Here is a 15,210-nt window from a genome sequence, read left to right on the forward strand (position 1 = left end):
TTCACTTTCACTTTTCACTTTCATGCATTGGAGAAGGAAATGGCAGCCCACTCCAGTGTTCTTGCCTGGAGAATCCCAAGGACGGGGGAGCCTGGTGGGCTGCCGTCTATGGGGTCACACAGAGTTGGACACGAATGAAGTAACTTAGCAGCAGCAGTAGTTCAGTTCAGTTCAGTTCAGTCGCTCAGTCGTGTCCGACTCTTTGCGACCCCATGAATCACAGCACGCCAGGCCTCCCTGTCCATCACCAACTCCCAGAGTTCACCCAGACTCACATCCATCGAGTCAGTGATGCCATCCAGCCATCTCATCCTCTGTCGTCCCCTTCTCTTCCTGCCCCCAATCCCTCCAGCAGCAGTAGAAAACAGGACAAAACATGTGAACAGACACTGCGCAATGTCCAATTCATTGATTAGCTGTCCAGTAATTAATATGTGAAAGGGTTCTCAGGCTCATTACTCATCAGGGAAATGCAAATTAAAATCACAGTGGAGCGGTACCACTTCATAGCCATGGGAAATGAGAGAAAGGAAATACCAAGTGTTGGTGAGGATGTGGGACAACAAAAGGCTTTAAAAAACTTGACTAAAGTGCTGTTATCACAGCTAGCAAAATTATCGGTAATTTCTTAAACTGCATTTTAATTGTGTTAAAATATACATAACAGAATTTCTCACTTTTTTTTTCGAAGTGTGGTAAAATACGCATAAAATCTCTCACTGTAACTATTTTTTAAAAATTTTGTTGGAGTGTTGTTGCTTTACAATCTTCTGTTAGTTTCTGCTCTACAGCAAAGTGAATCAGCTATGTGTATACACATATTGTCTCTTTTTTGAATTTCCTTCCCATTTAGGTTACCACAAAGCTCTGAGTAGAGTTCCCTGTGCTGTACAGTAGGTTCTCATTAGTTACCTGTTTTATACATAGCAGTGTATGTATGTCAGTCCCCATCTTCCAGTTCATCCCACCCCGCTTCTACCCTTTGGTGACTATATGTTTTTTCTCTGTGTCTCTATTTCTGCTTTGCACATGGGCTCGTTTATCTGTCCCATTTTTCCAAGATTCCATATATGTGTGTTAATATACGATGTTTTCCTCTGACTAATATTAAGTACACAACTCAGTGGCAGCGCGTACATTCACGTCGTTGTGTAACCGTCAGCACAGTCCATTTGCAGAAGTTTTCAACATCCCAACCAGACACCCTGCGCCCAGTTACACCGTAACCCCCTTTCTTCTGTCCCCTCAGCCCCCGGGAACCTCCTCTGTGCTTTGTTCCCAGTAATTTACCTATCCTGGGCACCTCACACCAAGGGAAGCCTACAACATTTGTCCTTCTCTGTCTGGCTTATTTCATTTCGCATAATGTTTTCAAGGTTTATCCATGTTATAGCAGATGTCAAACTTTTGTCCTTTTTAAGGCTGAAAAGTCTTGCACTGCATGGCTACACTGGCCTTCCCTGGGAGCACTGCATTTTGTTATCCACTCACCTGTAGTGGATATTTGGCTGCTGTAAATGGTGCTGCTGTGAGCACTGGTGTGCAGACACCTAAGTTCCTACTTCCAGGTCTTCTGGAGTTTCTGGATCCTGTGGCAGTTCTGTGTTTCATTTTTTAAACTGACAACCTGTTTCCACAGCAGCTAAGTGTTGTGTTCCCACCAGCAATGCACAAGTGTCCTGTTTTATCCACATTCTGCCCTAGAAATCAGCCTGAGGTGAAAGCTTAGGGTCATCTTAGGACTTTTCTGAGCGAGTGTCTTGTCTTGGCTCCACACAGCTTAGAAAGGACTACACAAATAATTCACAAGGTCGGCTCTGCCCTCTCTGGCTTCAGGAGTGGAGCTGGGGGAACAGGAAGTTCTTTCAGTGTTATCTAGAGGGAAATAGGAACTTGGAGTGTCCTAGTCTACCGATTTGTTTTGGATGCTGGAATATTTCTTCAGTCTAACTTTGTTTCAGTTGACCTGATTAACAGATAAATACTTTGAATTGAAGTTGCCAGTAGGTAAAGTTGAAATTTTAAAAATTCATTCATTTATTCAGCAAACATTTATTGAGTGTCTACTAGGCATGCAGTAGTGAAATAAATAGATGAAGGACTCACATTTTAATGGGGAGAGAAAGACAATAAAGATGTTACAGAGATACATATGGGATCAGATGGTGGTATGTGAGATGGAGCAGATTAATGCAGAAGGGAAGGGAGGGTGGTTTGGGGCCTGAGATGGTGAGCCAAGACAGTAGAGCTGAGTCCTGACCCAGGCAGATGTCGAGAGGCGAAGACCCGAGTGGGCAGGAAAAGGCTTGGTTGTTCCTTGGTTCCAGGACCAGAGAGGGAGGTACAGTGATCAGAGGAGTAAACAAGGGGAGAGTCTAGGTGGAAGGGGTGCAGTGGTACGGGGGTCGGATTTTGTTGAACCCCGTGGCCAGTGCAAGGAGTAGGCTCGGAGGAGGAGGAAGTGGAGCCGTGAGAGAGTTTTGAGCAGAGGAAAGACTTATTAATCAGAGCACCCTGGGCTGCTGTGTTGAGAAGAGACGGGAGGGGACGAAGTCTGTGCCCGGGTCGGGACAGGATGACTGTGGCTCAGGCTGGGATGGTAGTGTGGAGGTGGGCGAAGCAGCCGATTTCTGAATGTACCTGTATGAGAGTGTGGTCTCAAGGGTGTGGTCAGCAGACGCTGGGTGTCGAGAGCCAGCTGAAGGGCCTCTAATGCTGAGAGGTGGCCGGCAGTGGGCATCTGAGAAGGTGCAGCCTGGAGCCAGCTGGGGTCAGGGGGAGCATCCAGGATGGCAGTGAAGGAGGAGTTTCACGGACCAGGGAGCCGTGAGCTGCACGGTGCTCCTGAGGCCATGTGAAATAAGGACCAAAAACTGTTGGGCGGATTTAGTGCTGTGATCGTGGGAGACCTTGAAGCGTTCCTAAATTACTGCTCAGAGTAGGGGAATTTCAGAGAACATGGCAAAGATGAAAACTGTCTGAAGTTTACAGGGTTTTCTATCTTAATAAAATCGGGTACCTGTGGGATTAGAATATGTTTTGGTTTCTGTACACGTTCAGGAAAGAAAACTGTTCCATGCTTGCTTTTTTTTTTTTTTTTTTTTTGCTGTGCTGGGTGTTCTTTGCCGCTCGGGCTTTCTCTAGCTGTTAACAAAGCGCGGGCTTCTCGCTGCGGTGGCTTCTCTCGCTGTAGAACACAGGCTCTGTGTACGCGGGTTTCAGTGGTTGCGGCACTCGGGCTCTCGAGCACAGGCTCAGTAGTTGTGGCGCACGGCTTAGTTGCCCTGCAGCTCGTGGAATCTTCCGGACCAGGGATGAAACCCATGTCCCCTGCACCGGCAGGTGACTCCTATCTACTGCGCCGCCAGGGAAGTCCTTCTTACTTACTTTTGAGATATTCTTTTAAAACTGAAGATGCCACTGCAGTTGAGTAGGTGTATTCAAGACAAAGGTGGATCACTTACAGGGAGCCCCACAGCTACTGCTGAGCCCGGCTCTGAACCAAGCACCCTGCTCAGTGCCTGTGCACAGATGATTCTGCGGTCGCACAGGAGGGTTGGACGCCTGTGGTCACACATGGAGGGAAGTGCAGAGACCACGGGAGCCACAGAGGACACTTGCCTCCCAGGAAGGGGCTCCGTTTCGGGAGATGAATAGGCAGCTGTGCATTTCCTGGACCAGAATCGAGGAGCATGGCGCCATTCTCACAGCAGACTGGAAAGGGGGACAGAGTCTGGGGACCTGAAAGGTTGACAGACACAGGGGAACGTGTATAATTGTGTCATTCTGAGTCTTCAGGACTAAGAAGATAGTGGCAGGGTTGGCTGTTCGAGGATGTTTCCCAGAGAGCAGCCAGCTCAGAGGGGAGGAGACACCAAGCGGGTCTGGGACTTGAGTTTCAGGTTATTGAGGTATAAACCTAGAGTGCAGGAAAGTGGATGGGGAGGCTCTAGTTTGCTGGTGTTTGAGGACAGTCATGACGGAGGAGGAAGGAACTGATCCCCAGTAAATGAGGGCCAGGAGGAGGAGGTCAGAGCCATGGCGGAAGAAGAGGGTGGGCGACGGAGGGTCTAAGGCTGCATGGTGGTGAGGGGAACAAAGCCTGAGAAAGGGGTCCATGCCTGAGTGGTTGGACCATGGGGCCCTGCCCTCCATGCCACAGGCTTCATATGTGTCAATCAGACGTGCCTTTGGAGACACACACACGCACACTCCCTACCCATAGGGGTGTGTATACGAGTATTCGTATAGGTTTGCTCCTTTAGGTTTCATTAACTCAAAAATGATGCACAAGAAATGATTTCTGTTTTCTCCCTTGGGAAAGGAAATTGGTGACTGGGGAACAGGGGAGGGGAGAGATTTTTCACTGTGTAGACCTTTCTATCTATTTCTAAAATACTGAACCACATGTATGTGGTTACCTGTTAAAACAACCAAAAGAAAAACACAGTTTTTTATAAGAATGAGATTGCCCTCTATATATTGATGTGGTGTAATCTCCAGTTATTAAGTACAATAAAGTAAGGGGTAGAAAAGTGAATGTAATGTAGTAGGTTCCCATGTGTTTAAACATGTGTGTGTGTTCTAGATAGAAAGATACAGAGGGCAGTATTTGCTTTTTCTTGCAAAGAATGTTTCTAGCAATAGATCCAGAGTGGTAAGAGGGTGTCTAGGAAGCTGGGACAGGAGAGGAAAGGAGATGGCTTGTACTTTCTGCTCTTTTATCCTCTTTGAAGTGGGCAGCAGTGCATACAATTCTCACAGTTAAGTGATTTGAAAAGAATTTTATTTTGGCAAATGAGTTCCTGCAGCTGTTGTATGACATATGTCGACCAGCCACTCGGCCCCTGACGCCAGCAGTGCCCAGGCTGGCTGACCTGCCTGGCGTCTGCCAGTGAGCCGTGAGTTGTACGCAGGTCTGACTGCTGTAGGAGGCACTTCTCAGCCGTGTGTGGCTGGCCTGCCTCCCTCTTGCTGGAAATCCTGGAGGGGGCCAGATTGTTTCTCTCTTCATCTCATGGTTCACCTCTGCCTCTTCCGCCCAGGGTACCTTCTTCCAGAGAAGACAGTGCTTGTCTGCCAAGCACACAGCAAGAGGACAAGGGCTCAGAGAGAGGAACTGACGCCAAGACAAACTCAGAAAACCAAAAGCATGGTTGGTTATTTAAAAGATGGGTAATTTAAAGTCACTAATGCTTGGACATTTTCTGATGTTTAAGCTTTCTACTTTTAGATGAATTAGAAGGTGATATAAACTGATGTTACCTAACTTTCTATTTTTGACAATTCCACTTCCAATTTTTTTTTCCTGTAACTTTTTTCCTTTTTGTTACTTGAGATATAATGCTCATCCAGTAAAAGTGCACGGATCTTAAACATACAGAATCTTCCTGTGTGTACATGTCCATTACCCCACCCGGGTCAGGCTGTTGGCCACTTCCAGGATCCCAGTGGTCTCCCTTACGTACCCTTCCTGTCTGTAACCCTGCCTAGGAGCCCTGTTCTTACTTGCGATACCATCAGTGTTGCTGAATTGGAAGCACATGGTATACACTCTCGTGTCTTCTTTCATTCAGCATTATGTCTGTGAAATTCATCTACATTATTGTAAGTAGCAGTGGCACTTTATTGCTGAGTTATATACTATGATATGGGCTTCCATTGTGGCTCAACTGGTAAAGAATTTTCCTGCAATGCGGGAGACCTGGGTTCGATCCCTGGGTTGGGAGGATCCCCTGGAGAAGGGAAAGGCCACCCACTCCAGTATTCTGGCCTGGAGAATTCCATGGACCATATAGTCCATGGGGTCGCAGAGAGTCAGACATGACTGAGTGACTTTCACTTTCGCTTTCATTCTGTGATGAATATACTGCAATTTATTTCCCCATTTCCCTGTTGAAAGACATTGTTTTCAGTTTTTGACTGTTGTTAACAAAGCCCCTTATAAACATTTTTGCTCAAGTCTTTGAACACCTCAGACGTTTTAGATTGAGAATTTCAGTTGCACTGATTTACAGAATGTTATGTGCTGCAGTGGTCCTTGCACGTACTGACTGCTGTTCTGGAAACTGTTAGGGGTCCTAGCAGGTTGAGATAGCAGGGACGTTGGAGCAGTGGTGTCCTATGGCCAACAATTACATGTGGTCCTTTTTCACAGAGTTTACATTCCCGATTGTTTAATCATAATACTGGTCAAGGTAAATAGTTCTTTTCTTAATCTAGTATTTGTTCTATTAGTTACACTAAATGATGTACATTTTACTTTTTTTAAATTGTTCTTTGCAACTGGATACTTTGGTTACTATGAAGTTTATGCTCATATTCTTAGTAGTTCAACTAAAAGTTGCATAAAATGCCAAAAGTACATATAATATAAATATATATTATATATATAATGGAGTCATATATACATGTTATTTGTAACATATATGTTATATATAATATGTATGTTATATATTATGGAGTCACATATAAATAACCTATAGGAAAATTTGACTTTTTGGACAGAAACTTTACCTAAAAACACTGGAGGTGCTTCCATTAACAAAACTGCAGAGCCGCCGAAAAGGTATGCTCGTTGCTGGGGTCTGCTTTCCTTACTTGCCTAGCAAATACACAGAGAGGAGTATATAATCCTCTTCCCTTTCTTCCAGCTTCCACCCACAAATAAAATGGTTCCAAAAAGAGGATGTGGTCATACTGAAGATAAAAATAAGGAATGTAAAAGACTATAAATGTAAATACTTTAGAGATAGAGTTGTTTTCAGGTGGGTTTATGTATAGCTTATAAAACAAAATAGAAGTAATTTCTAATGTTTTAAAAGGCTGACTTTATTTCTTTTTGTAAATCTAGTGCCTGGGTAGGAGAGAAATTTTACTTGGCTGATTTGGAGCTGCAAGCCAACATAATAAAAGACGATTGCAAATGTGTAATTAAATATGACGAACCTGTAATCACTCTTGCAAAAGAGCAAAGGGAGTCTTGGTGTGGCTTACTCAAACAGAGGGTGAGTAGAAGTCAACCATGCTTGGTCTTAACACGCTGAGTATGTTTTATTCTCTCAAGTAATGTAAAGTGTTATGTTGAACAGAATCCCAATGTGGCTTTTGATTTTGATCACTGGGAAGACTGTGACGAGGATAAGGAGGATAGCCACTTTGCCAAAGGTAAGAGCAGGTGCACCCACTCCCCAGGAGAGTCGTAGGACCTGAGCATCATGGGGGTGGACACATCACTCAGCAGATTCCAGGAATGCAGCCTTTGTAAAAATGGGCCATTACTGTAAAGCCCTTAGGTGTTAGTTTTCTCCTTGTGGTTGATCTCGGTGCTAAACGTTCTGCTTTGAGGAGTATCAACTCTTGGTTATAAACGTACCTCCTTATAACACTTGTACAAATATTTCTCCTAGGAAAATAACTTACCCATATGCAGGCAAATTTTACTTGCATGTTTCTTGCTTAAAATAATGAAAACTTGAGTCACAAAATATAGAGCTAGAACCCAAGGGACTTTTTCTGCAATGACCAAAATAATGGGCATGGGGGAAGATTTGCTAATGAATCTGTAATTATTAACGTATTTTTGATAATATCTACCTCTTTTAGTTGTAAACTCTAAAAACCTGTCCTGCAACGTGGCAGGCTTGGTTGAGACCAGTGACAAAAGTTCGGATGAAGATGAAAGTGAGAGTGAATGAGAATGTGAATTAAACCCTGCAGAGCGGCCAGAGGCTTCTGAACAGAAATGGATATTGCTGTGTGACCAGAGCTAAGAAGACAGGCAGTCACATTCAGACCATTTTTCCCTCAAGGATCAAGCGTTACTAAGTGTCACCTTGCGGCACTGGGATTAGTAATGGTGAGAAATTCTTAATTGATAGAAACACGAGTTGATGATGAGACTCTGGAAGGAAGGTGGAAGCAGAGACACTGTGAGTGCTGGGCTGTCCTGCTGGCCACCTGCTGTGAAGCCTGCTTTGACTCTCAGGTTGAGTGATGCAAGCCAGGCGTTCAGGTAACGAACTGTACCACCTGAGTTCACTGTTGTTGTCTTTTCATCTAGACCTGTGTTTGGTACATTCTTAAAACCTGAGCTTGCACATATAAATTGAGATTTCTTAAAATTCATACTCTGCACTGCTTAAGAAACCTTTTCAACGGCTTCCCTGGTAGCTCAGATAGTTAAGAATCTGCCTGCAGTGCAGGAGACCTGGGTTTGATCTCTGGGTCAGGAAGATCCCCTGGAGAAGGAATTGGCAACCCACTCCAGTATTCTTGCCTTAGTTCCATGGGCAGAGGACCCTGGCAGGCTACAGTCCATGGGGTCGCAAAGAGTCAGACATGACTGAGCAACTAACGCTTGACTTCACTTTCAGCCATGAGTTAGTTGGCATTCAGCATAACTGTGTGTGTGCTAATGCTCCTCGTAGTCTTTGCATAGCGATAGCTGATTAGCCAGGCTAAGCTGACATCTTGCAAAGAGACAGTCCAAGGGTGAGAATGGGCTTGCCTCAGCAATAGCAGCCTGAGCCAGGGCCTTCTGGAGGTAAAGCTTCTGAAGTACCCTCGGAACCTGCAGCGTCCGGGACAGACAGGACACAGGTCTCTCTCCAGTGGAAACTGAAGAGGACTTGTGCGTGGAGGTAACGCTCAGAATACCTGCTCATGGTGAGCCCTGCACACATTCATGGCCTCAGCCTGCGGCGAAGCTGCAGCACCCGCAGTCATGAGGTCATCAGGAAATGTGCATTTGTCATGAGCACTTCAATGTGGGACTGCCCAGAGCCTGGCTCTCCATGTTACCCGGAAAGTTAGACGGCGAGCCGCTGGCCAGTTCACACCCTGTGCACTGCCTCAGTGTGGGGCTGGCAGCTTTGCCTAGAACTGGAAAATAACACGGTAGAACATGACTGTTAGGACAGCCCCCCGAGTCTTTATTCTGTTTTACACATCAGAAAGCACAGGGGCTCACGTTTGTATGTGTCCCAGGTATGGAGCACCACCTGAACAGGAGTAAACTTTGTCTTCAAGCTGTCGTGCCCCGTGAGCAGGCGCGAACCATCCTCTTGCTCTCAGTTTCCTCATCTGTAAAATAAGACAGTCTGCTTCTTGGTGGCCATTGCCCAGCAGTGGGGCCTGGTGTGCTGCTGGGTGGAGTCATGCTGCTGCCCTCTGGGGGGCGGACGTGGTGTCCAGCCTGGACAGCTGCCAGGATCGCATCCTTGCTGCCGCTGTGAGCCCGTGGTTGACCGGCAGGTGTCCGGTTGGCACGTGAAGTGTACCAGCGGTCCTTTTTTCCCGGCTAAACTGGGCAGGCTCTTCGGGAAGTTGTGCTGTCTTTGCTGGCAGAGGTTCTGATTCTGTGCAGCTCTTGTAACATTCTTATCCCATTTTGGTAAATACAGCTTTCGCTCCCACCGGGGAGGCCTTTGGGTCGGTGGCCAGGCCTCCTGAGCTGCACTGGCTTTTCCCCTGAGGTTGTTGGCCACCTGCAGTGTATGCGCCAGTGTATAGTCTCTTTCATAAAACACAACACATGATAATAGCAAGCAGCAGAGCTGCACAGGTGTGTGCCCAGGTCAAGTGAAGGGGTTTCCTGTTCTCAGAGAAGATGTAACATTGGTTCTCTCGTGTGGTTCACTAACAGCTGAGTGAAAGTATTGGGCAGAGGATGGCTACATGTTTAAGTTTCAATTTCTTTTTTCAGACATTTAAATTTATGACTATTTGAAGTTCTGAATTATGTTCTGTAAGATACAGGAGTACTGGCTTGTGAGATGTAAACAATTACTCACTGTTTTTTGTTGTTGTTGTTCTCTATTATTATACGTACTGATTTCATGTTTTGGGAAATTTTTTGAAATGCATGGTAAAAGTACCTTTGCATGCTTCTAAAATTGCTCATGTTCTTAGTTTTGGTGTGAAAGTCTTTGCAATATATCAATAAAATTTCAGTGTTTTCACGGAAATGTTACTTTTCCCATTCTTTTAGACCATATTTTGTCAGGAATATTCCTGAGTGCCAAATGCAATAGAATTTTATACAGCATACGTCCTGGCTTGACTAAAATACCAGTGAAGGTTGTCAGGGGACCTGTGATGCTGAGCTTCTGTGGACACAGGCTGCAGGTGGTCCTGGGCAGTCAGCTGTGCCCTGAAGGCCTTGACAGCCAGCCTGGGACGGACCTGCCCCCTGCGCCCCCGGTGAAAGACAGGAAGGGGTGGGGCGGGTAGGAAAGCACTCGTACTTGAGTATTTTAAAAATCTATTTCAATCAAAGCAAAGTTCCATCAATTTTATATTTAAATGTATATATGTGTGTATGTGTATATACACATATACATGTGTGTGTGTGTGTGTGTGTGTGTATGTATACATATATGTACCCTTCTGATGATGAAGCTGAAAGAACACCCTTTACTGAAGTAGGTGTGACGTGCCCCTTGCTAGAGTCGCTGTGTGGTGCCCGTGGCTCTGGTTTAGTCCTTCCCGCCACCACCGACCTTCTGGGTTATGTCCTTGCCTGCTGGTTTCAGCCAGCACCCACCCAGAGAACTAAGGATAGCTAAAAATAATAGTATCATACACGTGTGAATATGTTTGTTTCTTTTTCCTTAAGAAAAACATCAGGAAGAAATAACCACAAATATTGCTTACAAAAATAAGTTCATCACAGCTTGGATCTGGCACAAGAGGCAGAGCTTGTTACTCTGGAGCTTCCTCTGGGGGGACGACTTCCATCAGCATCTGAAGGTGCATGGTGAGAGGCTCTGGAGGGGAAGTGCAGTTAGAAAAGCATCATTAAAAATCCGCTTCACCCCACTTAATTGGTGAGCAGTGATAGTGTTACTCCTTGGTGATGTGTCTCCTGTTAGAGCCTGTGCGCAAGGGACACGGTAGGTAGAGATGGACAGACCCATCCTGGGAGCTATGGTGGTTCTTTGGAGATAAGTTATTCCCATTAAAGCATTAGGAACCTGCTAAATATTTTACTGCCACCAAACCATTTGTAGGAAAAATATGAATGACTCAGTTATATGTGTATATTTAACTACCACTGACCAAGGCTGAATATGTAGTCTGAAGTCACTTAGTTGGCATCTCCTTTAAAATACAGATGGTTCATTCTCTTTACTTCCTTAATTCTAACTTAACAGTTTTTGTTGGGAACAGCTTGGCTAAACACTCAAAGCTGAGAAATAGGTGTATTTGGGTGGGGCCTTTAGGTTGTAAGTTATCCTGGCTAGATTCTCTGTCAATATAATCAAATGCAAGTCCATTTTCAGAGGCATAGGCAAGTGTGGCTTGTTTTCTGATAGTTATTAACCTTTTCTTTCATTTTTGTAGCAGAGCACCAGCAACCCCTCAGCTTTAGGCTTAGATCAGTGTAAAGAGGTTGGAGGCAGGAGGAGCTCTTTCAAGAAAGGAGCAAAGTCCTTGGGAAATAATAGAGGCCACAGGTGGACCCCAGGGGTGTCACACTGAGGGGAACAGGTCACGTGTCCTCCCAAAGAGGAGATGAAATTTTGTTAGCTGTGTGAGACCCTGTGACAAGAAAGTCCTGGTAGCATCGGGACAGATGAGGCTGCGGGGTGTTGGGCTTGCCTTGCTTCACTAATAGCCCAGCGGTTCCCCGGTTGATACTTACTTGAGATTTTCTGAGCCCATGCAAACTTATAGTAGACAAAAAGGAAATAAAATACAAGGCCGCTCAGCATAAACAACACACAGTAGAGATACTCCCACGCAGGTGCGCTGATGATTGGGGCCAAAACCAAAAACACGGATAAGAGAGTCACCAAGATGGGGATGAAAATGGGCACCTGCAGGCAGAACAACATGGAGTCGTGACTCGGCCTGAGCACTTGTTTCCCTTTTGACATTTTTCATACCCTTGACAGAGAAAGAAGAATATAGTTTCCATCACTTGTAAGTAAATTTGCCGACCTTACTTCACCTGTTCTTTTCCTTTTCTCTAGAATATAAAGAAAACACCTTCACGTCATTTTTACCTGTAAAATCCACATCATGCATTTCTAACTGACAAGGACTTCGATGTTAACCTGTTGGTTCCCTCCTTGCTCTGTCTCGTCATTAATTTGTTGCCGGAATTGGATGGTGTGTCCTACACTGTCTTCATCTTGCTCTGCTGATAACTTGCTCCTCTGTCCCTCTCGTTTGTGAAAACCGGTGGCTAGACCTGGGGGCAAGAGCCTTCTGTGGTGGAGCGGTGCACTTCCTTTCGTCACTTCAGGAAGCACTTAAGGTCTGACTGCCACACTTTGGAATCCCTGAAGTCAATCAGTGAGTTCAGGGGCTCGAGAGACATCCAGTCCTAGCAGGTCTGGATTCACCCATTTCTCCAGGGAGCTGTTTCTTTTCGGTAGGAAATGGACACTTAGAAACCATCATCTGGGTGCTTGGAGTATTCAGTGTTCTTTCACCAGGACAGAGAAAAATCATTTTTTTTCACGAAGGGGAAAACATTGCACAAATGATTCTAATAGTTTTGATTCAAATGTAAGATTGCACTTTTTTCCTTACTTTACTCTAGACTTGCATTCTTTCCTAATGCATCTTTTCGAAAATCTTCATAATGGCTTTCACATGATTACTTATTTTCTTTATCTTACAATGTGTCTATAATAAAATAACTATACCAGTTCAATTCAGGTCAGTTGCTCAGTCGTCTGACTCTCTGCAACCCTGTGGACTGCAGCATGCCAGGATTCCCTCTACCAGTACTACCATTGTAAGTAGCATGAAGTAGCATGAAGTTTAAGACTTTTTTTTGCAGTTCTTTTTAACAGAAGAGTATAAGCCACAAGGGAAATGCAGTTAAAAGTCATGCACTTTAGTATCAGTTCTGGTGGTTATGCTGTGTGGTTATGTCATCTACTTTTTATAGAGTAATATTTTTTTATCTCCATTTGTTTGGAGTTTTCAGGGATTTGCTCTTTCCCTTTGCAGTGTTTGATTTTTTGATATTATAAATTTTTTCTTGAGTTTGCTTTATTCTGCCATTATTTCTTTTTGAGAATAAGCACAAGTATATGCACAAACATGCATACCCCTGTTCATCTTCCACTGCCCTTACATAAAAGGTAGCAAATGCATAAAACACAGTGTTACACCTTGTTTTTTTCCATTAAGATACTTCAGAGATAGCAGTGCTGTATAAAATTACTTAGGCATTTTACTACTGCATACCACTCTATTTGGTGGATGTTCCAAACTTATCCAGCTAGTCTTCCACTAATTGACATTTGGGTTGTGTTGAGGCTTTTGCTTTTACAGTTAATGCTACAATAAATGACCTTGGGTGTGTTTCATATTTTTTGTCAACTTCACTTTAGGATCAGTTCAGTTCAGTCGTTCAGTTGTGTCTGACTCTTTGCGACCCCATAAACTGCAGCATGCCAGGCCTCCCTGTCCATCACCAACTCCCAGGGTTCACTCAAACTCATGTCCATCAAGTCGGTGATGCCATCCAGCCATCTCATCCTCTGTCGTCCCCTTCTCCTCCTGCCCCCAACTCCTCCCAGCATCAGAGTCAACTCTTCACATGAGGTGGCCAAAGTATCGGAGTTTCAGCTTCAGCATCATTCCTTCCAGTGAACACCCAGGACTGATCTCCTTCAGAATGGACTGGTTGGATCTCCTTGCAGTCCCAGGGACTCTCAAGAGTCTTCTCCAACACCGCAGTTCAAAAGCATCAATTCTTCAGCATTCAGCTTTCTTCACAGTCCAACTCTCACATCCATACATGACCACTGGAAAAACCATAGCCTTGACTAGACTTTGGGATAGATTACCTCAAAACAGGATGACTGGGTGACAAGGTAAATCCATGTGTAATTTTGCTGGATATGGCCAGGTTTCCATCCATAGTGGCCACATCATTTGAATTCCAGGACACAACTGAAGCAACTTGGCAGCAGCAGCAGCAATGTTGGAGAAGGCTGTTTCCCCATGGCCACCTCCATGGGGTGTGGCCAAACTCTGGGATTTCTGCCCCATCTTACAAGCAAGAAATGGTAGCCCGTTAGAATTCTGGCATCTGTCTCTTGTTAGGAACAAAACTGAGTGTGCTGGGGTCCATTTGTTTCATGTTTAAGTCTCATTGCATTCTTCTCATTGAACTTTGTTGACTTGTGTCCATTTATATCTTTTGTCCATTTCAGTTGTTAGTAACTCCCATCTCAATTTTAGGAACTCTTTAAATGAGGGCTGTTACCCTTTTTGTGTGTGTGATATTATTGCAGATATTTCCCCCAATGTTATATATATGTGCTTTCAATTTTCTTCTCCTTATTTGAATGCATGCATTTTTATTTTGGCCAGGAGATATGGTTGCCCCTTTTTAAAAAATTACTTCTTGATTTTTGAGTCATTGGAAAGGTTTTCTCCATTCTTGGATTACAAAACAGTGTGTGTTTTCTTCATGCATCAGTACTATGATATTTAAATTTTAGAATCTATATTTTAACATTTAATGGCTAGGTTTTCCCTGGCCATTCTTGCTGTTAGTAGTTTGTTCTTCAATATGAACTGTAAAATCAGCTTGTCTAACTCCAGAGAAAAAAATTAGATGGTGTTTTTTATTATAGTGACATGAAATGTCTAAATGAAGGATGCTGAGTCTCCCTATCCAAGAAGATGATGAATTTCCATTTGTTCAAGTTACTTTTTTTGTCTTGCAGGAGAATTTTACTTTTCCACGGAGAAGTCTAACCTCTTGTTAAAGTTTATGGCTAGGTTTTTGTTTCGGATGGAGTAGGGGGAAGATGAGGTGTTGTCTTTCATTTTCTTTTAATTGGACATCATTTTTATAAAGAAAGGCTATTGATTTCAGTGTCTTAATTTTATGTCTTATTACTTTACTATATTTTCTTCTAGTTTTTTCTTTGATCCTTTTGGGTTTTCCAGGTGTACACTTTTATTTTCTTTGAGTAGAGAAAGACTTTCAAAAATCTTCTCTAATCCTTAGGCTCCTAATTGCTTTCTCTTACGTAATTGCCTTGCTGCTATCTTCAGAGCAGTGTTAGCTGATAGTAGAAATCAATAGAAGGAAGGCATTCCTGTCTTAGACCTAGCAGGGATCTCTCTAGTATTAAGGTTAGCAGTTAAGCTTATCAATTAAGATTGCTTTTTGCCATAAGGTGTGTTTGTGTGTGTGATCATACCAAGGAAAAGATTATGCGTTTCTAA

General features: G+C 44.1%; 2 protein-coding genes across 4 annotated transcripts in view; one reads left to right on the forward strand and one right to left on the reverse strand.

Moving 5' to 3' along the window:
- The window catches only part of TDRD12 (tudor domain containing 12), a 75,741-nt gene extending 66,253 nt beyond the window's left edge, over positions 1 to 9,488 (forward strand). Inside the window, exons 27-32 of one of the 2 annotated variants that reach the window (XM_070770902.1) lie at positions 5,046 to 5,155; positions 6,508 to 6,568; positions 6,654 to 6,767; positions 6,854 to 7,007; positions 7,092 to 7,167; positions 7,606 to 9,488. In XM_070770902.1, the coding sequence (XP_070627003.1) occupies positions 5,046 to 5,155; positions 6,508 to 6,568; positions 6,654 to 6,767; positions 6,854 to 7,007; positions 7,092 to 7,167; positions 7,606 to 7,697 (607 nt within the window). In that variant the 3' untranslated portion in view covers positions 7,698 to 9,488. Of the gene's footprint in view, positions 1 to 5,045; positions 5,156 to 6,507; positions 6,569 to 6,653; positions 6,768 to 6,853; positions 7,008 to 7,091; positions 7,168 to 7,605 lie in introns of those variants that run through there. The other variant, XR_011561528.1, reaches the window with a different exon arrangement.
- Positions 8,911 to 15,210, reverse strand: part of SLC7A9 (solute carrier family 7 member 9) — a 32,937-nt gene continuing 26,637 nt past the window's right edge. The window contains exons 12-14 of one of the 2 annotated variants that reach the window (XM_019980212.2): positions 11,648 to 11,822; positions 10,657 to 10,769; positions 8,911 to 9,488 (exon numbers count right to left, since the gene is read on the reverse strand). In XM_019980212.2, coding sequence (XP_019835771.2) covers positions 10,705 to 10,769; positions 11,648 to 11,822 — 240 coding nt within the window. In that variant the 3' untranslated portion in view covers positions 8,911 to 9,488; positions 10,657 to 10,704. Of the gene's footprint in view, positions 10,770 to 11,647; positions 11,823 to 15,210 lie in introns of both variants that reach the window. The other variant, XM_019980211.2, reaches the window with a different exon arrangement.

This window comes from Bos indicus, chromosome 18 (assembly GCF_029378745.1).
Source record: "Bos indicus isolate NIAB-ARS_2022 breed Sahiwal x Tharparkar chromosome 18, NIAB-ARS_B.indTharparkar_mat_pri_1.0, whole genome shotgun sequence".
Lineage (NCBI taxonomy): Eukaryota > Metazoa > Chordata > Mammalia > Artiodactyla > Bovidae > Bos > Bos indicus.